This window comes from Balaenoptera borealis (assembly GCF_965194805.1).
Source record: "Balaenoptera borealis genome assembly, chromosome: 14".
NCBI lineage: Eukaryota > Metazoa > Chordata > Mammalia > Artiodactyla > Balaenopteridae > Balaenoptera > Balaenoptera borealis.
The window spans coordinates 20,686,687-20,713,679 of NC_138875.1; the positions used below are offsets into that span (position 1 = coordinate 20,686,687).

General features: G+C 34.4%; 1 protein-coding gene across 1 annotated transcript in view; it reads right to left on the reverse strand.

The window, feature by feature from the left end:
- Window positions 1-26,993, reverse strand: part of DCC (DCC netrin 1 receptor) — a 1,166,696-nt gene that overhangs the window by 173,333 nt on the left and 966,370 nt on the right. The window contains exon 15 of the mRNA XM_082353405.1: window positions 12,852-13,046. Coding sequence (XP_082209531.1) covers window positions 12,852-13,046 — 195 coding nt within the window. The remainder of the gene's footprint in view (window positions 1-12,851; window positions 13,047-26,993) is intronic.

The following is a 26,993-nucleotide window of genomic DNA, read 5'->3' on the forward strand; positions in this document are numbered from 1 at the left end:
CGTCGGTAGGACTTCCAAAACTGTGTTGAATAAAAGTGGTGAGAGTGGACATCCTTGTCTTGTTCCTGATCTTAGAGGGAATACTTCCAGCTTTTCACCATTGAGAACGACGTTGGCTGTGGGTTTGTCATATATGGCCTTTATTATGTTGAGGTAAGTTCCCTCTCTGTCTACTTTCTGGAGGATTTTTTATCATAAATGGGTGTTGAATTTTGTCAAAAGTTTTTCTGCATCTATTGAGATGATCATATGGTTTTTCTCCTTCAGTTTGTTAAGATGGTTTATCACATTGATTGATTTGCATATATTGAAGAATCCTTGCATTCCTGGGATAAACCCCACTTGACCATAGTGTATGATCCTTTTAATGTGCTGTTGGATTCTGTTTGCTAGTATGCTGTGGAGGATTTTTGCATCTATGTTCATCAGTGATATTGGCCTGTAGTTTTCTTTTTTTGTGACATCTTTGTCTGGTTTTGGTATCAGGGTGATGCCTCAATTTAACTTTATCTAATTGGTGTTAACCCACCTGTAAGTTGGCATCAATCAGAGCACCTCTCTTAGGATTACTGTGAGAATGAAGGGAGACAGTGCCTATAAAACACATAGAGCTCGGTACATAGTAAGTGCTTAAATAAACGGTATTTTTTTCTGTTATGGTCTGTGCTAGCTTTCTACTATTTGTAGTGCCCTACTATTTGAATATAGTACTATATTCAGTGAATTCCCTAGGTGTTTATTATATTGCAGTGTAAGCAATATTATCTGCTTGTTTTGTTGAACACTATTAGTATAGGTTTTCCCCTTGTTTTCTCCTCAAGTTCTAATAATAAAGTATAGTTCTCATAAATTAAAAGTATATATAATCCTCACATTAAAAATAGTTTCCTATGTTTATAGTAATAGCCTATTCAGAAAAGAGGGAAAAAAATCTTAAACCAGATTTTGTTTCCTGAAGATACATAATACTTGTTTCAAAAATAACTTCATCCTCCTTCAAACTGGCAGGATCTGTCTTCTCCTGCTGCACTTGTTCTCATGAAGGCCAGGAGTGCTTGTTATACTCATTTGACAGATTGGGGAAACCAGGACACCAAGTCTAAGTAACTTGACCAACAACAGAAAAATCACTCGCAAGGCATGCTGAGCATTTTGAAACTTCAAAATGCTTCTCCCTGCCATTCAGACAAGTAAAGCAGCAAGAAAGAAAATAGATGCTTTCACCCTGTCATTGTCAAGAGATGGAAGCTCTTACTCTTTCTTATAAAAAATTCTTTACATATATTCCATTTGAGAATATATGTGTCCACGCTTTTGCTTTCTGTATATCATCAAACATACACCCCACAGTTGAAGTCGAAACAACAGCCTCTAAAGTTTTACTGCAGGTTCTAATCATAAAAGATGTTGTGGAAATAATACAAGAGCGTTGGGGGAAAAAGTAACAATTGAGCATTGAATTTTTACTCATGATCGTGAGATAACATACTAATAAAGGACACTGATGGGAATAGGGTCAAGTATAAAAAGAAAATCATCACCTTTTTTCTCCAATCCTGCAACAACTCCCTAAGTACAGTTTTGTCCAGTAATTTTACACTACTTCCTGATTTCTGCTCAGAAATTACTAATTGATGTATAAACCTTATGAATTAGATTACCATAAAGATACATCATTTATGTTTATTTTTGTGGGTATAATTTCTGAGTCTGCTTTTTTTTTAAGAAAAATTTTGATTTTTTTTGCTGTTAATGTGCTTTGCTCTTAGCCAGAAAAAAAAAAAAAAAAAGGCCTCTGTGCAGTATTCATTTTACTTCATCCAAATTTATTCTCTGTCTCTTGCTGAAAAGCAAAGGCCCTGCCACATTAGAGAAAAGGTAGAGAGGAATGAAGGCAAGACTGATATTCAGTTTCTAATTTGCTTCTGAACATTAACATAAGAGGTGTGGTTGACAAGCCGGAACAACACAATTCCTTTGGATAATTGAGGTATAATAATCCCTTTGACTACAAAGTTAGAACCATCTTATTCATCTAATTTCACTACCAAGAATCTTCTCACATGGTCATTCCAAATCACTTTAAGAACTTCTTTGGCAAAGAACACTGCTTTTTGTGTTAAGTTCTTTCTTTTCATTTTTTATTATTTTAATATTGGTCATGTTGCTTTAGAAAGTAGATGGTACCTGGTTCAGAAAATTTTTTAAAAAAATTTAGAAGGAGACTGAGGAAAAGCAATTAGGATTGAGATTACCTTTTTTATTGCTTTCCTAGGTCTGTTGCAGCAATTTACAGGCATAGTTTGGAAATATTACGAGTTGGGTTCCAGGCCTCCACATTAAACTGAATATTGCAATAAAGCAAGTCACACAAGGTTTTGGTTTCCCAGTGCACATAAAAGTTATATTTCCACTCTATCGAAGTGTACAATAGCATTATGTCTATAGAAACAACATACATAACAATTAAAAATACTTTAATGTTATAAAATACTAACCATCCTCTGAGCCGTCAGTGAGCCGCAATCTTTCTGCTGGTGGAGGGTCTTGCCTTGGTGTTGGTGGCTGCTGACTGATCAGGGTGGTGGATGCTGAAGGCTGGGGCAGCTGCGGCAATTTCTTAGGATAAGACAACAGTGGAATTTGCCACATCGATTGACTCTTCCGTTCATGAACAATTTCTCTGTAGCATGTAATGCTGTTTGATAGCATTTTACCCACAGTAGAACTTATTTCAAAATTGGAGTCAGTCTTCTCAAAACCTGCTGCTGTTTTGTCAACTAAGTTTATGTGATATTCTAAATCTTTTGTTGTCATTTCAACAACCTTCACAGCATCTTCATCAGGAGTAGATGCTATCTCAAGAAACCACTTTCTTTGCTCATCCATAAAGAACAACTCCTCATCTGTTAAAGTTTTATCATGAGGTTGCAGCAATGCAGTCACTACTTCAGGCTCCACTTCTAATTCTAGTTCTCTTGCTATTTCCACCACATCTGCAGTTACTTCCTCCACTAAAATCTTGAACCCCTCAAAGTCATCCATGAGGGTTCGAATCAACTTCTTCCAAAATCCTGTTAGTGTTGATATTTTGACCTCTTCCCATGAATCACAAATGTTCTTAATGGCATCAAGAATGGTGAATCCTGGGACTTCCCTGGTGGTGCAGCGGTTAAGAATCCGCCTGCCGATACAGGGGACATGGGTTCGATCCCTGGTCCAGGAAGATCCCACATGCCGTGGAGCAACTAAGCCCATGCGCCACATCTAGTGAGCCTGGGCTCTAGAGCCCACGAGCCACAATTACTGAGCCCACGTGCTACAACTACTGAAGCCTGCACACCTGGAGCCTGTGATCCGCAACAAGAGAAGCCACCACAATGAGAAGCCCGTGCACCACAATGAGGAGTAGCCCTTGCTCGATGCAACTAGAGAAAGCCCATGCACAGCAATGAAGACCCAATGCAGCCAAAAATAAATTAAAAAAAAAAAAAAAGAATGGTGAATCCTTTCCAGAAGGTTTTCAATTTACTTTGCCCAAATCCATCAGAGGACTTACCATCTATGGCAGCTATAGCTTTATGAAATATATTTCTTAAATAATAAGACTTGAAAGTTGAAATTACTCTTTGATCCATGGGATGCGGAATGGATATTGTGTTTGCAGGCATGAAAACAACATTAATCTCATTGTACATCTCCATCAGAGCTCTTGAGTGACCAGGTGCATTGACAATGAGCAGTAATATTTTGAAAGAAATCCTTTTTTTTTTTTCTGTGAGCAGCAGGTCTCAAAAGTAGGGTTAAAATATTCAGTAAACCATGTTGTACATAGATTTGCTGTCATCCAGGCTTTGTTGTTTCATTTACATAGCACAAGTAGAATAGATTTAGTATAATTCTTAAGTCTCTAGGATTTTCAGAATGGTAAATAAACACTGGCTTCAACTTCAAGTCACCACTGCATTAGCCCCTAACAAGACAGTCAGCCTGTCCTCAAAGCTTTGAAGCCAGGCATTAACTTCTCCTCTGTAGCTATGAAAATTCTAGATGGCATCTCATAGAAAATCTGTTGTTTAGTGTAACCGCCCTCATTAATGATCTTAGCTAGATCTTCTGGATAACTTGCTGCAGCTTCTACATCAGCACTTGCTGCTTCACCTTGTACTTTGATGTTATAGAGATGGCTTCTTTCCTTAAACCTCATGAACCAACCTCTGCTAGCCTAAGTAACTGTGTGCCTGATAACAGAGCGTCAAATTACATGGGGCAGAAAATGATTTAACTAAAGGAAGAAATACTAATCCACAAGTATAAATGCTTAATCATACAATATATCCAGACATCTGTTTCTCTATCTTTTGTCCCCAAGTCAGCCCTGAATCTGGCTCACAAGGTAACAACTCTCAGACCTCCATGATTAAACTCTGGGACTCATACCTGAATCTATAACTTGTGTTTGATCAGAAATTTTAGGACTGTATCCTATCTCACTAGATCATATTATTCTGCTGTTGAATTGAAGAGATTTAACTTTGCCAGAATACCTTGTTTTTCCCTATAGGAACTGGAACTTCCCTGAAGTAATGTCTCCTAGTGCAAGTCCTGATCAGGCTCAAAACTGATGCCAGCCTACTTTCTCCAAGCTAAAGCGATCAATTTTTGCTGTTTATGACAATATTTATCCAAGTGTGCTAACGTAACTCAACTTCATAAAAAAATTATCTTAAACTTTTCCTGTTTACATTAGTTCTTTTGTTGTTTTTCCTCATTTAAAAAATTGGGATGATACTTGACACTAAAATAATGGAGAAGACGAAGGAATAGATTGGTACTTGTAAAGTTCTTGGAAGAAATGCAGAGTAGTTGTCTGTAAACACTAGATGACATTATATACAACATATATAATTTTATATATATATATATAATTTTTACTCCATTGAGAAGATTTTTCCTTCTCTTGTTCCATAATAGTATTCATCTATTGTAATAGATTCCAAATAGTCTTAGAAAACGCACCGGGTATAAGACAATGTATCTGCTTTGGACTTCAGGGGGTAAAAAGTGAGAAAAGAGTTACAAATAGAATGGTACGTATTATTAATGAATCACCCTGAGGCTGGCCTTAAACACTGCTAAAGAATGCCTGTAGGTTTAGAAGACATTAACCTCAAAAAAAAAAATCAAATCCATTCTTCCTGATACATTCAGAGTAATGATCTCATAAAATGACCTTTTCTCTTTTGTCCTCACCACTCTCTGGGCAACCAGTGCTCATGTTGAATGAATCAAACTCTCCCACTCAGGATTTTCTAATCAGCATTCTATTATAGCTGAAACCAGGAATTTACATTTTTGTCTTTCACACTGAATTGAATGTCACTGTGTCATTTAGATTTTTGTTTCATACTAATTTTAGTAAATGAGTATGTTTTATAAAATTTCATGCATTTGATGAGTTATCTGAGTTTAAAATCCTGGAATCTTCAACTATTTAAAAAATTGTATATGATATAATAGTCTACTTTTAGGTATAGAACACTGTAACTTTCAAGGTTATAGAAACACACAATTCAAAGCCTATGGAACTACATTATTTATATTTGCTAAACTACTGATGTACAAAACTATAATAAGAACAATGCCTTATTTATGTGTGCATAAAGGTTTTTAACTTTTAAAAACTTGCAAATGGCTATACTTTTATTACCTCAATTGAATCTCATAAAAAGCTTGTAAGGTAGCATACTTTACTACTATACAGATGAGAAAACTGAGGTTTAGAGGGTCCCACAGCATGAGAATAAAAAGGTTACTGTGCCACATATAACCAACAATTCATTGTTAGAGATAGAACTTAAACCTTCATTTGATATCACTGGATTATGAACAAATTTAATCACAAATAGTTAGTGTTATAAAAAAGTATTTTTGATAATATTTAGACAATGAATTTACCTAAAAAAACTAAATCTTTTAATTAGGGAAAACTTTAATATTTTTGCAATGATCATGATGCAAAATTTAGTATTTATATCTCTTATGAAGACCAACTTCTCTACCTGTGTTAACTCTTTTCAATGTCTGTTAACTCTTTACACCACGTAATAGGGAATAAAAGGTACTCTTATTCTGCATTTTCACTGAAATACTAGAAGGCTGGAGTTCAAATGACTTTTCCAAGATTAAACATTATGGCAGAGACAAAAGTATGCATCTGAACCCATATTCAGAATTACATTCAATTCCATCTTTATTTACTTTTTAGCATTCTTAGACTATATTTATTAACACAAATAAGTGAAGTAGTGCCAAATATAATTCAGATGATAAATACACTTCCTAGAAACCGAGTTTATTTTTATCAAGAGTGTTCACCATAGCACCTGTCCAAAAATATTTAAAAAGGAACTACAAGTTTCTAGTTCTGCTATGATGGTATGAGCACCCTTTAGCTCAACCATCCCACTGCTAACAACTATAAACTCTAAACAAAATACAAAAAAAAAAGAGAGAGAAAAACCTAAAAACCCAAACAACATAATATCATAGGGTGATATAAAAGTAAGCAGACTGTAAAATTAAGTAAGAACTTGGACAAGTCATGAAAGAGAAAATAGGCAAATAAAACAAAAAAAAGAGAGAGAGAGAGAGAACAAACAGAAAAGACAAATAAAATGATCGACCTAAATTCAACCATTCATATAATTACATTAAATTTTAATGCTCTAAAAACTCCAGTTAAAAGGCAGAAATTTTCAGAGTTCATAAAATACCAACACCCAACTATATACTACCTACAAGAGAAAGACAAACGTTAAATACAAGACACAGATTGAATGTAATGGATTGAAAAAGATATACCATGTGAATTGCAAGTAAAGGAAGGCTAGAGTTGCTATATTAATAACAGATAAAATCATCTTGAAGACAAAGAATGTTATCAGAAATAAAAAGAGACATTTATAATGCTAAACGAGGTGATTTACCAAGAAGACATAACAATTATAAATCTAAACTGGCTTAACAATAGACTCTCAAAATAAATGAAGCAAAAAATTTGACAGAATTAAAGGGAGACATAGATGATTCCATGTTTATAAAAGGTGATTTTGATACTCAATCTTAGCAATTCACAAACTATTGATCAAAAATTTTAGTAAAGGCATGGATGATCTGAAAAACACTATAAAAGACTTTGATCTAACTGACATTTACAGAGCTCTATATCTAATAACTGCAGAATATTCATGATTTTCAAGTTCACATAGCACACTCAACAAAATTAACAGTATGTTGGTCCCTAAAACAAATCTCAAACATTTAAAAATAGTAAATTGGTGCAGCCAATATGGAGAACAGTATGGAGGTTCCTTAAAAAAACTAAAAATAGAATTACCATGTGATCCTGCAATCCCACTCCTGGGCATATATCCAGAAAAGACAAAAACTCTAATTTGGAAAGACACATGCACCGCAATGTTCATAGCAGCTCTATTTACAATAGCCGAGACATGGAAGCAACCTAAGTGCCCATTGACAGATGAATGGATAAAGAAGAGGTGGTATATATACACAATGGAATATTACTCAGGCATAAACAAGAATGAAATAATGCCATTTGCAGCAACATGGATGGAACTAGTGATTAACATATAACTGAAGTAAGTTAGACAAAGACAAATATCATAACACTTATATGTGAAATCTAAAAAATGATATAAATGAACTTATTTACAAAACAGAAATAGACTCACAGACATAGAAAACAAATTTACAGTTACCAAAGGAAATAGCAGGGTGGAGGGAGATAAATTAGGAGTTTGGGATTAACATATACACATTACTGTATATAAAGTAAATAAACAACAAGGACCTACTGCATAGCACAGGGATATTCAATATCTAGTAATAACCTATAATGGAAAAGAATTTGAAAAAGAATCTATCTATCTATCTATCTATATATATATGGATAACTGAATCACTTTGCTCTACACCTGAAACTAACACATTTTAAATTGCTTATACTTCAATTTAATAAAATAAAAAATAGTTAAAAAATAAAAAAAAATTAAATGTAAAAAATAGTGATATCAGAGTATATTTTCTCTCATGACAAAAAAAAATTATAAATCAATAATAATAAGATAACTAGGCAAACCCAAAATTGTAAAATTAAGCAACACAATAAGTCATAGGGCAAAAAGAAGTCAAGGAAAAATTAGAAAATATCTTAAACTAAATGATAATGAATATCCAACATATAAAAATTTGTGGAATGCAAGGAAAGTGGTGCTTAGGCAAACACCGATAGCTTATAATGCCTACATTATGAGGTTCTACCTTAAGAAATTACAAATAGAAGTGCAAATTGTGACTTAAATAAGTATAAGAAAGAAAATAGTCAAGAGCAAATATGAAAGAAAAAAGATAGATAGTAGAAACAATTATTAATGTTAAAAGCTCTTTCTTTGACAAGATCAACAAAATTGGTAAACCCCTACCTAGACTGATTACAAAAAAGAAAGAGAACATAAATCATTAATATCAGAAATGTAAAAGCAGTTATCACCACAGATAACCACAAACAGTAAGAGAATATCATGAATGAACAACTCTATGCCAAAAAATGTGACAAAATAAAATAGACAGATTTCATGAAAAAATTAACTTGCCAAAATCAATACAAGAAAAAATTAAAAATATGAAAATACCTGTATATGTTAAAGAAATTTAATTCATTTCAAAAGCCTTCCTGAACGGAAATCTCAGATATGGATGGTTTTGTTAGTGAATTCTATCAAATACTCAAGAAATAATAAATATCAATTTTACACAAACTTTTTCAGTTATAGAAAAAGCAAATTGTTCAAATAATTTTATGAGGCTGGTATAAGCTTAGTTTTAAAAAGAACTGGAAAAAGTCACTAAATGAATAGAAATTCATCGACAAATGTACCTATGAATATAGGCAAAAAAATCCTTAATAACTATTAACCAATTAAATCCTACATTATAAGAATGTGTATTTACCCTTCAAAAAATCAATCAATATAATTAATGATGTTTAAAAAAATGAAAGGAGGGAAAATATATGACCATTTCATGAGATGGAAAATTATTTCACAAAAATTCAACAAATAAGCATGATAACATTCCCATAAAACTAGGAATAGTAGAAAACTACCTCAATGTGATAACAGATATCTATGAAGAACCTACAACTAACTAACGTCTTTGTTGGGCTGTACCCCACAGGCCTACAAGCCCTGCATCTGCATAGCGTCAAGACCAAAGAAAGAGCCCAGAGTCAACAACAGAGACATCAATGAACAAGGGAGCTTACACTTCTGAAGCAAGGTCCTGGAGTGACAGACAACCATGTTCGGGCAGATGGCAGGCAGGACATGGCGGCAGTCTTCACTCCCGGGAGTGAAGGGGAGATTACCAGTTATAGGGGAATTGACCTCAGGTGAGCTCATTAGCTACCAGGGAAACCAGTAGAGGGGCACGCCTCTCACGGCCCCTTTGATAAGAACAACCACCAGCTGGGGCCTGGGGCAAGTGCATAGGAAGGTCAGTCTTGGGTTTAGGGTTTAGGTGAAACAGGCACTGGTGGGGCTGGGGATGGACAGAGAGCAAGAGAACAGCCATCTTGAGTGGTCTGACCATACAGTCCTATTTTATGTTTCCCCTAAGATTAGGAACAAAGTAAAGATGCCTGCTTTTACTATTTCTATTCAACATTTTACTGAAGATCTTCATCTTTGCAAGAAAGAAAGAGAAAGAAATAAAAGGCAGGAAGATCAGAAAATAAGTATAAAACTGTTCCCATTTTCATACGATATGCTCATTTAAATGGAAAATCTCAGAGCAGCTATAAAAATACTAGTGGAACAAATAGTTGAATTTAACAGGTCTTAGGATACCAAGGTTAACGTTAAAAAATCAGTTTGTTTGCAGCAAACAGCTGGAAGATAAATTTAAAGAATAATTCATATATATATATATATATATATATATATATATATATGTTTTAGGACTTAATCTAACAAAAATATTCAAGAACTCTACATTGAAAACTATAAGATAGTGCTGAGAGAAATTAAACAAGAAATTCAAAAATACACTGTATATTGTTTGTGAATGAACTCAATAAAGCTCTTTTCAAAACTCAACAAATTGTACACTTTATGCACAGTTCGTTGTCTATAAAAATACCTCCACAAAGATAAAAAGATAAAGTGATTGATGGATAGATTGATCAATAGATTGGTAGACAGTAAGTGTTAAGTTTTTTTTTAAAAAGGGGCCTGATTTCAAATTAATTTTGCTAAACATTGTTAGAATTCAGATATTGTGGATCTATACCATGTGTATACACCAAACTTGGCATTAGGACTTTTGAATAAAAAGGAGGAAGATTTCAAAAGATTAATTATAAACAGCTAATAGTACAAACATTGGTTAATGAAACTCTATGCCTGCACTAGGTAAGCTTTGTTTTGTTTTGTTTTAAATCAGGCAATACTTGATACTGTTCAAAATGGTCGTGTATTTCTAGTCCTGATGCAGGTCATGCCTGGTGTCTAAATAGTGAGTTACTATGCCTGACAAACAAAATGTTATTTGGAACTTCTCATCTCTCACCAAAGAAAAGAAGAGGTTTATTGGTCAGTTACAAACCACGTAGCTTTTTATAGTCTAAAATACAATCGTGATACTTGAAGTTATGGCTGACCCTATGCTTAAAAGTATTACAACTTTCCTTAATTCATTTTTAATTCTACAACTGTCATACTGTTCTTAAATTATATCATTCCCTTTTGTCTATTATATATAAAACGTCTAGATTAATAGCTTTAAAATTGTACTTGAAATACCTTTTCAAAAAGATACTATGAAAACTGATACGCCTATTTTAATGTTCAGTAGAACAAATGAAATATTGATGTTTTCTTTGTAGAGTTCAAATGTGAACTTGATTGAATCCTTTATCTTTATAAAAATTAGAACTTAAGATATGTTTAACATACATTTGGCCAATCAGTGGAAATTCATGTTGAAAAAATACCAGTTTATTTGCATAACCATGAGGATACTGGAACAATAATAAAACACTATTTTATATTTTATGTTAAGACATGATACTATGTTAAAAGAGTTTCAGTAGAATTTAAATACTTATGTACATATACATGTGTGCATGTCGTGGGAGAGTGGGTGAGTGTCTCTCCAGATAAAGTGCATACTCATGATTATCTATCATTGAAACAGGGTCCTAGCCCATTTTACCTTTATCAGTGTTCCCAGCTCTTTAAAACGTACCTTACGATGGGAAATTCCTTTTTTAACCATTTGGAAAGATTTGCCACAGTACTAATCTCCCAAATGCCTCAACTTTACTAGACTTGGAAACTCATGGTAGAGTGTCTTTGTAATAAAGAGTATCATTATCAAAAGCACATGGTGAAACAATGCAGTTTTCCTTCATGACTTCATTCTGAGTTTGCATCACAACCTCATTGCCAGAGAGCCTGTGTACTGCCACGGGAATCTCTTCCTTTGGTGCGTGGCATCAAGATGAACTGTCAGAGATGGTGTAGTATACTGAATAATGGATAAATGAGAGTCCCCTGACATAAGTTTGATGGCCATAAAATATGAATTTTGTGATTGCCTCTGCATTCAAATTCAGGGACTGACTGAGAGAATATTATTTCCAAATGCCAAGCTAACTAAAATTGTGGAGATTTGCAGAAGGTGCTTCTCTTATTAGTGTTTGAAGCAATTATAGAGAGAATGGGTCAGTGCAATTTTCCTCTTGCACTGACAAAACCTTTTCTTGCTACTGCATTTTAGCTATTCAAATTCAAATCAGGCTTCTCATCACAAATGCTCTGTTTCTGAGAGACACTGCAAATAAGCAGCAATTCAATCAGGTTGCCTTTTCACTGAGAAGGTCACCGTACTTCACTGCAAATAACATCGTGTTAAATCAACAGGTAGAATCAACTTGCTTTTTGCATTATGACAATTGTTTAACTTACTGGCACCCTATATATAACATATATTCATTTTATTTCCCTCTGCTAATGATATAATCTCTTATTGCACTATGGAAAATCCAATGTAAAATGTATATGAAAACTTTGCACATGTTAACCCTCTCTGAATAAACAAAGTTTCAATGAATTCAGAAACATCACAATAGAAGTATTGTATTCAGTAAAAAGGAGGTTAAATACTGTAAGAGAAGTTGGATTGGGAGGGATCAGGAATATATGTAGAGAGGAGTTTGATTGCTCCAAGTTACTGTCTTGGTTGAAAATTCCTTTTTTAAAATCTTGTTGTTCTACAGTCATAATGAGATATCCACCAAGCTTTATCTATAAATACTAAGGGGAAAAAAAAGGTAATGTGACTAGATAATTCAAGGTTAAAGAAAAATTGACAGAATATCTTTCTAGGGAGAAAAAAATATTTGCTGACTTTCTTTCTGTAAGAATTATTAAGATTAGAAGTTTCCACTGACAGAGGAAAAAGAAAAATGTTCCAATGCACTTTTTCTATCCTTATGACACATAGGCAGGGTACATACCAGGACACCCACTACTGTGTATCTGTCTAGATAAAATTCCCCAATTCAAAATCCAGACAGGGAGAATGTATGTGTGTATATAGGAGGGTGGGTGAGTAGATTGATAGAGGATAGAAAAAGAGAGAGTTATGAATTAATATATGTTACAAATTGAAATCAACTTCCAAAGAACAATTTTCCAAGAAAGAAAATAATTTAAAATAAGTCATTTATTTTCCTTAAGAAAAGAAAAATCACAGCTACTCACCTAACCTCTCAATGGAATAATATCGCTGTTTACTGTCCACACGTACTGTCTCGGCATAAGGGCTCCCAACGCCATAACCGATGATGTAACCTCGCACCACAATATTTGGGTTCAAGGGAGGAGTCCAACTCATGATGATGCAGTTGGTCTGGGGCCTCACATGAAGAGAGCTCGGTTGGTCAGGGACTTGGGACTCTAGAATTCAAAAGGAGGACAACACCATGTTTCATAATAGAACACAGAGCATGGTAAAACGTCCCATTTAAACAAGACTTAATATCATGTTCCACAGACCCTCAAATGACGCACCACTTATTGCCCAAGTTCCTCCTTGTATTAGTTTATGATATGATTTCTATGTTTGATTTGACTTTCTCAGGATTTCTTAAATGCAAGAGGATACTGAATTCCCTCCAGAGGCACTATAGCATCATACATCTTTTCTTCTAACAGACTTTTTTCCTTGGGATTCTTTTGTTCTCATATATTTCTTCTTAGGTATCATTAATAAGGGGTGAAATCAACACAGATGTAAGAATAATAGAAAGGGAAATGAAATATCAAAAAGTGTCTTGCCCAAGGATTATTTACTCTGATTTAACTAGAGAAGAAAATGAATGTAGCAGTCCTTTCTTAAGAAATTGTCAGGATAAAAAATTAAGAAATTGTCAGGATAAAAAATTCATGATTTGCTCAGCATGAATAGGATGGTACTTGACCCATGGTTTATTGCATCTGTGAAAAGTGTATTTATTATTAAAGGAAAGGAGAGAGTGGCCCGGATTAAAGCCACACAGACTTTGGAGTGTGAAAACTGGCTTTAATACCAGGCTCTGTCATTTACTGGTTGTGTATCCTCTTCAAATTATTTATCTTCTCTGAGTTTACCTATTAATTAAACTGGCATTCCAAATACTGATTGACACAAAGCTTGAGCTCTGGAAGTAATCAAGAGAAGCATTCAAATTTTTACTGGATTCTTACTAGATGTGTAACTTTAAAACCTTATTTATCCTCCCTAAGCCCCAGTTTCCTCATGTGCAGAATGAGGATAAGGATAGTAATGGTCTCATTTGGTGGTGAGAAGATTTAATAAAATAATGCACCAAAACACTCCAATTACGAGTAGCACCAACTGGCATCAGCAACCAGAAAGAAAATGCACTTGCTACCCTGATATAATTTTGTTTAAAGAGACTGTGTGTTGAAAATTAATAAATTGGCCTTCTGATTTTTATATCACCATTCTTCCCTATGATCCTATCCCTAAAGAAATGAGGTATTTTCTGGACACTGATCATAATTCTATTAATAAATATTAGTAGAGTGCCTACTAGGTTTGAGGTATAAGGCTAGGTCTCCATGACAATCACATTACAGGAGAGAGTAAATATGGCAGACCTAAAACCTGTACTCTTGTTGTTTATAGTTTAATGGAAAAGATAGAAAAGTAAAAAGGCAGTTACAATATACTATGATATATATTTTGATATGTTTCATACAGGCACATGTAGCCTATTCTTTGAAAATCAAAGAAGTATTCTAGGAAGAAATTTAAGAAAGACTATACCCAGCTAAACTTTAATAGTCCATTCAGTGCTTTGCACAGTTCTTGGCAATTGATAAGTACTCAAAAATATTAGTGATTTAAACTGTATTCAAACTATTTGTGTTCATTATCTCTTTAATACTGAAAATCTCTGAAGGTAATACATGTCAAATTATGTAGGAGAGTTTGATGACTAAAGGTAATATTAAATTTTATTTTTCTCCTTGATGTAATGGCAAAAGATGATGCAATCTTCACCACCAACTTTATCCATCTTCAACACGCACACTTCTAGCTTAAGTGGTATATGGAAGCATGTTTTTTATTGAAGCTTTTAAACTAGGTACCATACTAACAGCTTTTCAAAAGATGCTACATTCTAAAGGTGCTACATCAACAACATTTTCTAAAGATGCTCTTTTTTTTTTCCTTGAAGATACCCATTTGTGAACAAAAGGGACAAGCTATTGTTTGCCCTGAAGATGCCTGAGATATAAAATGCAAAGGTGTAAAAAAATCATCTCAAAATGTATATATAAACCTTAATAACAGAACACAATGTTTGTAAAGAACTTCCTACTATAAACCCTAAGTAAAACTAATAAAAAAATGAAAGGGATGGTTTAATACTTTTCAACCCTATTGCCATGGAGGCTCTCCAGTGTCCCTGAAATGTAATGGGCTCTCCAATGAATTCTGTTTGGCATATTTGAAGATTTTGCAATAATCATTGAAACAAGATAATCTGCCTAATCTTATTTTTAGAAAAGGAACTAAATGTGATTCAGATTTTCTGCATTTATGACTTTTTCAAAATAATATGAAAGCCTAATGATGTGAATGACAATATTCAACATCTTTTAGAATAAAAAGAAAAAGACTTTTCAGAATAACTATTTCTCCATTTTTCTGCAAACCACAGAATATCTCCCCTGCAAGTTAGTTAAATTAATAACCACAAAATTACATCTATCGGAGCTTTAAGGGTACCATGGTAATGAGTGCACGAACTGATTCTTGAAGAAGAGGGGCTGTCAGTACACAAGACTCATCTTTATTCTTCACTACATAAAAGGAGTTTCAATCCTAGATCCAAACCTCAAAATACTTTTTAACATGATAAAAAAATAAGGGTGTTGATACATAAGAGTATATGCTGCCTCCCATCTAAACATTTAATGGGTTCTTACAACCCAGTAAAGATCATTGGGCCAGGGACTTCCCTGGTGGTGCAGTGGTTAAGAATCCACCTGCCAATGCAGCGGACATGGGTTTGAGCCCTGTTCCGGGAAGATCCCACGTGCTGCGAAGCAACTAAGCCCATGTGCCACAACTACTGAGCCTGTGCACCACAGCTCCTGAGTCTGCACTCTAGAGCCCACAAGCCACAACTACTGAGCCTGCATGACACAACTACTGAAGCCTGTGTGCCTAGAGCCCGTGCTCCGCAACAAGAGAAGCCTGTGCACCACAATGAAGAGTAGCCCCCTCTCAGCAATGAAAACCCAACACAGAAAAAATAAATAAATTAAAAAAAAAAAAAAAGATCATTGGGCCAGAAGGAATGGTGCCTGTCAAGTATCAGACTTAAGTCATTCAAAATATATGGCCTCATCATAAAGATAACTGTGTTAGGAGATTGTTCATAATCTGGAATAGCCCATTTGTACCCACCTACTCACTTCTTAATATAAAGACAGAAACAACAATTTTCCTTTTATGCTACCTGCGTGAGTTTTGTCTAATACAGCTGACCTTACAGATTATGAAAGTGGTTACTACTGGAATGAACTATAAAACATTGATTTAGAAAATCTGCTATGGAAGGTAAATGATGTAAGTACCCTTTGTTTGAAGGCCAAAACTGAAATTTGCTATTTAGAAGTACATGAAACATTTTATAAGTACCTCTAGGATAATGACTGCATATATAAAGCATAGAGAAGTAGTAAGGTAATTATTGAAATAACTTGAAAACAAAGAACATATCTTGCCTGAAATATCCACATTAACAAAGCCGCAAATTTCTACCAGAGTCAAGATAACTAGGTTAACTGCCATTCCTGATTAGACTATGGAATTATGAATTCTGTCTCAGTTTAATTTGTTTCTAAAGAATATTTATTATTCTCTGAGTGATGATACTGAGTTTCACTAATGAGTAATGTTCACTTATAGCACACTGGGAAAGTTACCAGACTAATCTCAGTGACATTTCAACAATTACTGTGTATCTCCTATGCATCAGTCATAGTTCTAGGTACTGGGAATAGAGTTTTGAGGGAGATAAGACCAAAAAAATTAAGAATAAACAAACAAGGAAATCATGAGATCTTGGTAAGCTAGGATATAGGATATAACTGAATCACATACGTGACACATCAAGGAAGGTATCCCTGGAAGAGTCTAGAGCCAGTCAAGTAAACCTCAGGGTGGAAAGCTTTATAGACAGAAGGAATAACTGCAGCAAAACCTCTAGAGCAAGAATGAACTTAGTACTTGAAGAAACCAAAGAAGGTCACTGTGCGTGACCATAGATGGAAAATGAAGAAGATAAAAAGGGGGTCACCCAGTGGGAAGTAAAATGGTGCAGCTGCTATGGAAAATAATACGGTGGTTCCTCAAAGAATTAAAAATAGAATTACCATATGATCTAGCAATTCCACTTGTGGGTATATTCTTGAAACAACTGAAAGCAGGTATTCAAACAGATATTTATATACCTGTGTTTGTAGCAGCATTGTTCAAGATACTCAAAAGGTAGAAGCAACTCAAGTGTCCATCAACATATGAATGGATAAACAAACTGTGTTCTATACATATAATGGAATAATTTTCATCTTTCAAAAGGAAGGAAATTCTGACACATGCTACAAGACCCTTTAGGACATTACGCAAAGTGAAATAAGTTAGTCACAATAGGACAAAATTATATGATTCCATTTATATGAGATACTTAAAGCAGTCAAGTTAATAAAGACAAAGTAGAATGATGACTGCTGGGAGCTGGGAGGAGGGAAGAGGGAGGAGTAAGGAGTTACCATTTAATAGGTATAGAGTTTCGGTTTTGCAAGATTAAAAGAGTTTTGGAGAAGGGTAGTAGTGATGGTTACTAAACAGTGTGACTGTACTTAATGCTACTGAACCGTACACTTAAAAATGGTTAAAATGGTAAATTTTGCGTAATGTGTATTTTAAAACAATTTTTTTAAAAGTTAAAAAATTTTGGATACCATAAAAACATGTTTGCACTTGTCTGTGTGGCCACTGTGAAGATGCAACGTACGTATTTGGGACTTTTGAGAGGTAGAGTCAACAGAGCTGTGTAACTGACGTGGTAAAGAGGAGGATCAATGATAACTCACAGACCTTTGGCTTATGAGCAACTGGTGGATGATGTACTGAGCTGAGGAAAAACAGACACATTTTTTGGTCATGGTCAATTTGAGATGCCTGTTAGTCACATGTATAGATACTAGGGAACTAGGAGGGTATAGAGGTTTTGGAGAAAGACCATGGACAGATTTATAGATGTGGAAGCCACCAGCATATAGAAGGTATTTAAAATAAATTTGTATGGATACAGACACAGTGTGAGCATATGTGCAAACAAATAAAATACAAATAAGATCACCCAAAACCCCCTAAAGTCTTCCCATATCACATTGGAAGGCCAGGTTCTTTACAATGCCTACAAGGTCATGTGTGATCTACCCTTTGCCCCCTTAGCTCTCTGTCCTCATCTCCTACCACTTCCCCCCTTGCTCACCTCACCCCAGCCATCCACAGTGGACACTTACTTTTCCTCAAACATGACAGGTATGCTCTGGTCTCAGGGTATTTGCACTTGCTGTAGCCTCTGCCTGGGAAGCTCTGCCTCAGAGATACCCTCCCTGACCTTCTTCAGGTTTAGTTATTTAATTTCCAATTTCAGACTTCTCTGGCTACCATATTTAAAATTGCAATCTTTCCCTAATCTCTAATCTCTTACTCTCCTAATAATTTCCTCTCATGTTTTTCCCCATAGGATTTATGGTCACTTATTGTGCTACCTATTTCATGTGATTATTTCATTATTCTTTGTCTCATCTCTCTCCATAAATTCTCTATAACTCCAGTAATTAGAATAGTTCCTGGCACAAAGTGCTCAAAAATACAGGAACAAAGTCTATATTTCCTATAAGGTTCAATACATTATGCATGACTCATTAAATATAAAATTACCACAATTTTATATAACTCTCTCCATAACATTTTTAAGAAAAAAAGTGGAATAACATTTTTTAACTTTGTTGCTGAAACGAGATGAAAATATAGTTATTTATGTCATTTTCTCCTAGTCACCAGCAAGATTGGTCTCCTCTGGCTCCTGCTAAGGAAAATGATTGCTTCTGTGTACCGTCTGCTGTGGATATGGCACTGCCAAGTAGTGTCAGGCAGTTGGTACTTTTGACAAATACACATTTATTCTCGATTTAGTATGCTGCATTTTATGGTTCATTTTGTTAGAGTTTTGCTCCAGTCCTTAATAGCTTATATTTCTTCACAGAGAATTACAGAAGGCAATTGACATACCCACACTCTGTCTTTCTAGACAGGTCTGGTACATACTAATGTGTTCATTTCTATTGGCAGGGCCTGTTCTCAGCAAAGGACATCATCTTCCTTAAGCCACTCACCTCTGTAAACTTTGAATGTTGTTTGTTTATTGCAGGGGACAATCACTTCTATTCATCATTAATTCTACTGTGTTATTCTATTTTATTTTTTACAGTTCTACCATTTTCTCAGACTTAACTTTTTAATATAGTTTTAAAATTTACACGTAGCAAATTCACTCAGTGGTACTTAGTTCATGTATCCACCATTCCCGCCATGGTACAGAAAAGTCCCACCCCCCTCAAAATTTCCTCATGCTGCTTCCCTTTGCAATCATTCCCTCCCCCAATCTCTCAGGAAGCCTGCTGGCTCGGATGACTGGTGGATGCCGGTACTGTCCCAATGTGAATAACACATTGAGTTATAACAGAAATGATGTTTTGAAAGATCAGCTCACAACCTCCAGTTGTTTAAAAGGATGTGTTTTTGAGCTCTCCATCTTTGTTATACTTGAAAATACCAAAAGAAGAAAACAACAAAATCTTTAAAACCACCCATGACCAATCTGTCTTTGAATTATATAGGTGATAACTTCACCCTCTTTTGCTTCAATTCCATCATTAGAATCACTGTCAACTAGTTTGATGTAAGAGAAGGAAAACTTTATGTTCTACCAAAAGTACTGGCAATAGTCTCAACACTATTTATTGAATAATCTGCTGATGGAAATATCTTTATTATTTTATTTATTTCTCAAATAATAGCAAATGTTTCTGTCCTCTATGTTCTGTTACACTGATCTACATACTTGTCTACTTCTATGCCAGACAGTACCATATTGGTTTTAAATCAGGTTTTATACTAAAAATGTTTGTTCTACTTTTTCAAATATTTTTTGAATTCTTTTATATTTATTCTTCCATATAAAGTTTATTCTGATTGGAATAATATTAAATTAACCATTAATTTGGGAAGAACTAACAGTTATCTAATGGCAAGGTTTGCATCAAAGAATATACATATCTTTCTATTTACTCATGTTTTATTTTTTATATTTTAATAAAATGCTATTATTTTCTTCATATACATTTGTTTACATCTTGTTAAATTTAGTCCTAGATTTACTTTAGGTTGCTGTATGAGTGCATTTCTTTTCTTTTTAATATTTAAACTAATTATTGATAGTGTAATAAAAAGCTATTTTTGTTTGTGTATGTATGTATGTGTGTGTGTGTGTGTGTGTGTATATATATATATATCTATATATATATCGAAGAAACCTACTATCTTATTACATTTTCTTATTGGTTCTAATAGGCTTTCAGTGTAGTTTCTTAAAATTTCCAAATATGCAGTCACACCATTTATAAACATCAATTCTTTCCCTCTGTAATAAAATGTTACGGCTTTTTACGTTTTTTTGTTTTTGTTTTTTTTCTTACCAAAACCTCTACACTCTGTTGAATAACAGAAATAGTAGAAATAGGAAGCTTCCTTAGCTTGTTTGGATCTTAAAGCCAATGGAGTTAGTATTTTACCATGTAGCATAATGTTTACTTTTTTACAATAATGTTTTTTACAATAATATTTTGAAAGTTTCTTTATATTCCTATATTAACATGAGTTTATAAAAGATTGGTAATAACCATCTAAATTTACAAAACGCCCTCCTGCATCTATTGATAAAATTATATGACAACACCCCTTTAAATTATTCCTTAATTAGATGGTGGCTTTTAAGATGTGCTGAATGTATGTCCTACTTTTGTATCAGAAGGGAATACATCTAATCTCTTAATGCAGACAAGGTTTTATGATCATGAACAAGAAGAAGCTTCATAAGACAATGATATTAGTATTTCATATTACTGTCAAGGTGTGAGATCTAATTTATCAAAACAAACAATACCAATAAGCATTTGTTGAGTGTTCAATACATATCAGACATGCTGCTGAGTACTTTACTGCCATTATCATAGTTAATTTTCACAAAAATGTGTTGAGATTGATACTGTTGTTACTCTATTTGTAGATGAGAAAACTCAGGGAAGTTTAGTTACTTGCCCAAGATTGTATAGTGAGTGGAGCAGGATTCAAACCTAGTTATTAAGACTTCAGAGACCACAATTTTATCCATTACATTACACTTAGAAAAAGTCAATCAAGTCATAGGGAATCAAACATTTCATGAGAGCATTAAAAAGTTTGCTATGGCCAAGGAAAGGATTTGGAACTTCTTTGAACATTTATCGAAGTCTAAATAATGTGTACTGTCCTATGTATAGTGGAGCTCTGAGATTTTGAACAACCACTTAACCAAGAACTAAAGCAGATTTTAAATTCCTTTCAAAAACCAGTTTTGGCTTTGCTGGCAACATTTCTTATATGTAAGGTGAATTCCACTTGAATGAGAATAAGGGGCTGGATTCTTCAATTTCATGATGACTTGGCTGCTGTACCACTGGCTTAACCTTATCCCATGAGCCTATTTGTCAATCAGCAATGCAAAATATCATGGATTTCCTATCAAAAGCCCATGTGAAAGAAATCCTTTTTCACAACATGCCACCTACACTGCACTGTGCATGAAATCTCATACTAACATCTTTATATCTCCAGATGACCACATTTGCAAGCTCAATGGTATAAACCCCCCCTGACTCTTTACCCTCAAATTGGTACATCTATTTAGATGCATTTTAAAAGCATGTTTTTATCAAAAAAATAGTCAAATGAAAATAATTTCTGTATTTGTTAAAATTTAAAAATCAATTTTATAAAACTGTACCTAATATTTTTAATCTAATGGGTATGCAAGTAAACCATGTTGCCTAGATTTTAGGTGTTAAAAGTAACATTCGAGATGTAACATAATTTCTTTTGGACCAAAGAATTACTTAGAAGTATGTTTTACATTTGCAAATATATATTGGGTATTATATTATTATTAACTATTAGTTTAATTACATGGTGATAAATGAATGTGTTTAGTATGATCCAAGAACTTTAATATCCATTTCTTTTTAGGCAAATACTAAATGTTATTTGGATGCTTAGGAAAAAAAAATATGATTTTCTAATTGTGTGAATATTTCACTTATGTCCAAGTAAGTCTTCTATATTCCTTCCTTTTTCTTTTCTTTTTTTAATTGGTTATGATGGGAGTAGGACAGTTCTTTTCTTTTTTTTTAATTTTTGAATTTTATTTTATTTTATTTATACAGCAGGTTCTTATTAGTCATCAATTTTATACACATCACTGTATACATGTCAATCCCAATCGCCCAATTAAGCACACCACCATCCCCACCCCACCGTGGTTTTCCCCCCTTGGTGTCCATACGTTTGTTCTCTACATCTGTGTCTCAACTTCTGCCCTGCAAACTGGTTCATCTGTACCATTTTTCTAGGTTCCACATACATGCATTAATATACAATATTTGTTTTTCTCTTTCTGACTTACTTCACTCTGTGTGACAGTCTCTAGTTCCATCCACGTCTCAACAAATGACCCAATTTCGTTCCTTTTTATGGCTGAGTAATATACCATTGTATATACGTACCATGTCTTCTTTATCCATTCATCTGTTGATGGGCATTTAGGTTGCTTCCATGACCTGGCTATTGTAAATAGTGCTGCAATGAACACTGGGGTGCATGTCTCTTTCTGAATTATGGTTCTCTCTGGGTATATGCCCAGTAGCGGGATTGCTGGATCATATGGTAATTCTATTTTTAGTTTTTTAAAGAACCTCCATACTGTTCTCCATAGTGGCTGTATCAATTTACATTCCCACCAACAGTGCAAGAGGGTTCCCTTTTCTCCACACCCTCTCCAGCATTTGTTGTTTGTAGATTTTCTGATGATGCCCATTCTAACTGGTGTGAGGTGATACCTCATTGTAGTTTTGATTTGCATTTCTGTAATAATTAGTGATGTTGAGCAGCTTTTCATGTGCTTCTTGGGCATCTGTATGTCTTTGCAGAAATGTCTATTTAGGTCTTCTGCCCATTTTTGGATTGGGTTTTTTGTTTCTTTAAATTGAGCTGCATGAGCTGTTTATATATTTTGGAGATTAATCCTTTGTCCATTGATTTGTTTGCAAATATTTTCTCCCATTCTGAGGGTTGTCTTTTCATCTTGTTTATGGTTTCCTTTGCTGTGCAAAAGTTTTGAAGTTTCATTAGGTCCCATTTGTTTATTTTTGTTTTTATTTCCATTACTCTAGGAGGTGGATCAAAAAAGATCTTGCTGTGATTTATGTCAAAGAGTGTTCTTCCTATGTTTTCCTCAAAGAGTTTTATAGTGTCCGGGCTTACATTTAAGTCTCGAATCCATTTTGAGTTTATTTTTGTGTATGGTGTTAGGGAGTGTTCTAATTTCATTCTTTTACATGTAGCTGTCCAGTTTTCCCAGCACCATTTACTGAAGAGACTGTCTTTTTTCCATTGTATGTCCTTGCCTCCTTTGTCATAGATTACTTGACCATAGGTGCATGTGTTTACCTCTGGGCTTTTTATTTTTTCCATTGATCTATGTTTCTGTTTTAGTGCCAGTACCATATTGTCTTGTTTACTGTAGCTTTGTACTATAGTATGAAGTCAGGGAGTCTGATTCCTCCAGCTCCGTTTTTTTTCCTCAATACTGCTTTGGCTATTCAGGGTCTTTTGTGTCTCTATACAAATTTTAAGATTTTTTGTTCTAATTCCATAAAAAATGCCATTGGTAATTTGATAGGGATTGCACTGAATCTGTGGATTGCTTTGGGTAGTATAGTCATTTTCACAATATTGATTCTTCCAATCCAAGAACATGGTATATCTCTCCATCTGTTGGTATCATCTTTAATTTCATTCATCAGTGTTTTATAGTTTTCTGCGTACAGGTCTTTTGTCTCCCTAGGTAGGTTTATTCCTAGGTATTTTATTCTTTTGTTGCAATGGTAAATGGCAGTGTTTCCTTAATTTCACTTTCAGATTTTTCATCATTAGTGTATAGGAATGCAAGAGATTTCTGTGCATTAATTTTGTATTCTGCAACTTTACCAAATTCATTGATTATTTCTAGTAGTCTTCTGGTGGCATTTTTAGGATTCTCTATGTATAGTATCATGTCATCTGCAAACAGTGACAGTTTTACTTCTTCTTTTCCAAATTGTATTCCTTTTCTTTCTTTTTCTTCTCTGATTGCTGTAGCTAGGACTTCCAGAACTATGTTGAATAATAGTGGTGAGAATGGACATCCTTGTCTCGTTCCTGATCTTAGAGGAAATGCTTTCATTTTTTCACCATTGAGAATGATGTTTGCTGTGGGTTTGTCATATATGGCCTTTATTATGTTGAGGAAAATTCCCTCTATGCCCACTTTCTGGAGAGTTTTTATTATAAATGGGTGTTGAATTTTGTCAAAAGCTTTTTCTGCATCTATTGAGATGATCATATGGTTTTTATTCTTCAATTTGTTAATATGGTGTATCACATTGATTGATTTGCATATATTGAAGAATCCTTGCATCCCTGGGATAAATCCCACTTGATCATGGTGTATGATCCTTTTAATGTGTTGTTGGATTCTGTGTGCTAGTATTTTGTTGAGGATTTTTGCATCTATATTCAGCAGTGATATTGGTCTGTAATTTTCTTTTTTTGTAGTATCTTTGTCTGGTTTTGGTATCAGGGTGATGGTGGCCTCATAGAATGAGTTTGGGAGTGTTCCTTCCTCTGCAGTTTTTGGGAAGAGTTTGAGAAGGATGGGTGTTAGCTCTTCTCTAAATGTTTCATAGAATTCACCTGTGAAGCCATCTTGTGCTGGACTTTTGTTTGTTGGAAGATTTTTAATCACAGTTTCAATTTCATTACTTGTGATTGGTCTGTTCATATTTTCTGTTTCTTCCTGGTTCAGTCTTGGAAGGTTATACCTTTCTAAGAATTTGTCCATTTCTTCCAGGTTGTCCATTTTATTGGCATAGAGTTGCTTGTAGTAGTCTCTTAGGATGCTTTGTATTTCTGTGGTGTCTGTTGTAACTTCTCCATTTTCATTTCTAGTTTTATTGATTTGAGTCCTCTCCCTCTTTTTCTTGATGAGTCTGCCTAATGGTTTATCAATTTTGTTTATCTTCTCAAAGAACCAGCTTTTAGTTTTATTGATCTTTGCTTTGTTTTCTTTGTTTCTATTTCATTTATTTCTGCTCTGATCTTTATGAGTTCTTTCCTTCTGCTAACTTTGGGTTTTGTTTGTTCTACCTTCTCTAGTCCCTTTAGGTGTAAGGTTAGATTGTTTCTTTGAGATTTTTCTTGTTTCTTGAGGTAGGCTTGTATAGCTATAAACTTCCCTCTTAGAACTGCTTTTGCTGCATCCCATAGGTTTTGGATCATCGTGTTTTCATTGTCATTTGTCTCTAGGTATTTTTTGATTTCCTCTTTGATTTCTTCAGTGATCTCTTGGTTATTTAGTAACGTATTGTTTACCCTCCATGTGTTTGTGTTCTTTACGTTTTTTTTCCTGTAATTCATTTCTAATCTCATACTGTTGTGGTCAGAAAAGATGCTTGATATGATTTCAATTTTCTTAAATTTACTGAGGCTTGTTTTGTGACCCAAGATGTGATCTATCCTGGAGAATGTTCCATGCGCACTTGAGAAGAAAGTGTAATCTGCTGTTTTGGGGTGTATTGTCCTATAAATATCAATTAAATCTATCTGGTCTATTGTGTCATTTAAAGCTTCTGTTTCCTTGTTTATTTTCATTTTGGATGATCTGTCCATCGGTGTAAGTGAGGCGTTAAAGTCCCCCACTATTATTGTGTTACTGTCGATTTCCTCTTTTACAGCTGTTAGCAGTTGCCTTATATATTGAGGTGTTCCTATGTTGGGTGCATATATATTTATAATTGTTATATCTTCTTCTTAGATTGATCCCTTGATCATTATGCAGTGTCCTTCCTTGTCTCTTGTAACATTATTTATTTTAAAGTCTATTTTATCTGATATGAATATTGCTACTCCAGCTTTCTTTTGATTTCCGTTTGCATGGAATATCTTTTTCCATCCCCTCACTTTCAGTCTGTATGTGTCCGTAGGTCTGAAGTGGGTCTCTCGTAGACAGTATATATATGGGTCTTGTTTTTGTATCCATTCAGCAAGCCTGTGTCTTTTGGTTGGAGCATTTAATCCATTCACGTTTAAGGTAATTATCGATATGTATGTTCCTATGACCATTTTCTTAATTGTTTTGGGTTTGTTTTTGTAGGTCCTTTTCTTCTCATGTGTTTCCCACTTAGAGAAGTTCCTTTAGCATTTGTTGTAGAGCTGGTTTTGTGGTGCTGAATTCTCTTAGCTTTTGCTTGTCTGTAAAGCTTTTGATTTCTCCATCGAATCTGAATGAGATCCTTGCCAGGTAGAGTAATCTTGGTTGTAGGTTCTTCCCTTTCATCACTTTAAGTATATCATGTCACTCCCTCTGGCTTGCAGAGTTTCTGCTGAGAAATCAGCTGTTAACCTTATGGGAGTTCCCTTGTATGTTATTTGTCGTTTTTCCCTTGCTGCTTTCAATAATTTTTCTTTGTCTTTAATTTTTGACAATTTGATTACTATGTCTTGGCATGTTTCTCCTTGGGTTTATCCTGTATGGGACCTGCTGTGCTTCCTGGACTTGGGTGGCTACTTCCTTTCCCATGTTAGGGAAGTTTTTGACTGTGATCTCTTCAAATATTTTATCTGGTCCTTCCTCTGTGTCTTCTCCTTCTGAGACCCCTATAATGCGAATGTTGTTGCATTTAATGTTGTCCCAGAAGTCTCTTAGGCTGTCTTCATTTCTTTTCATTCTTTTTTCTTTATTCTGTTCCACAGCAGTGAATTCCACCATTCTGTCTTCCAGGTCACGTATCCGTTCTTCTGCCTCAGTTATTCTGCTATTGATTCCTTCTAGTGTAGTTTTTATTTCAGTTATTGTATTGTTCATCTCTGTTTGTTTGTTCTTTAATTCTTCTAGGTCT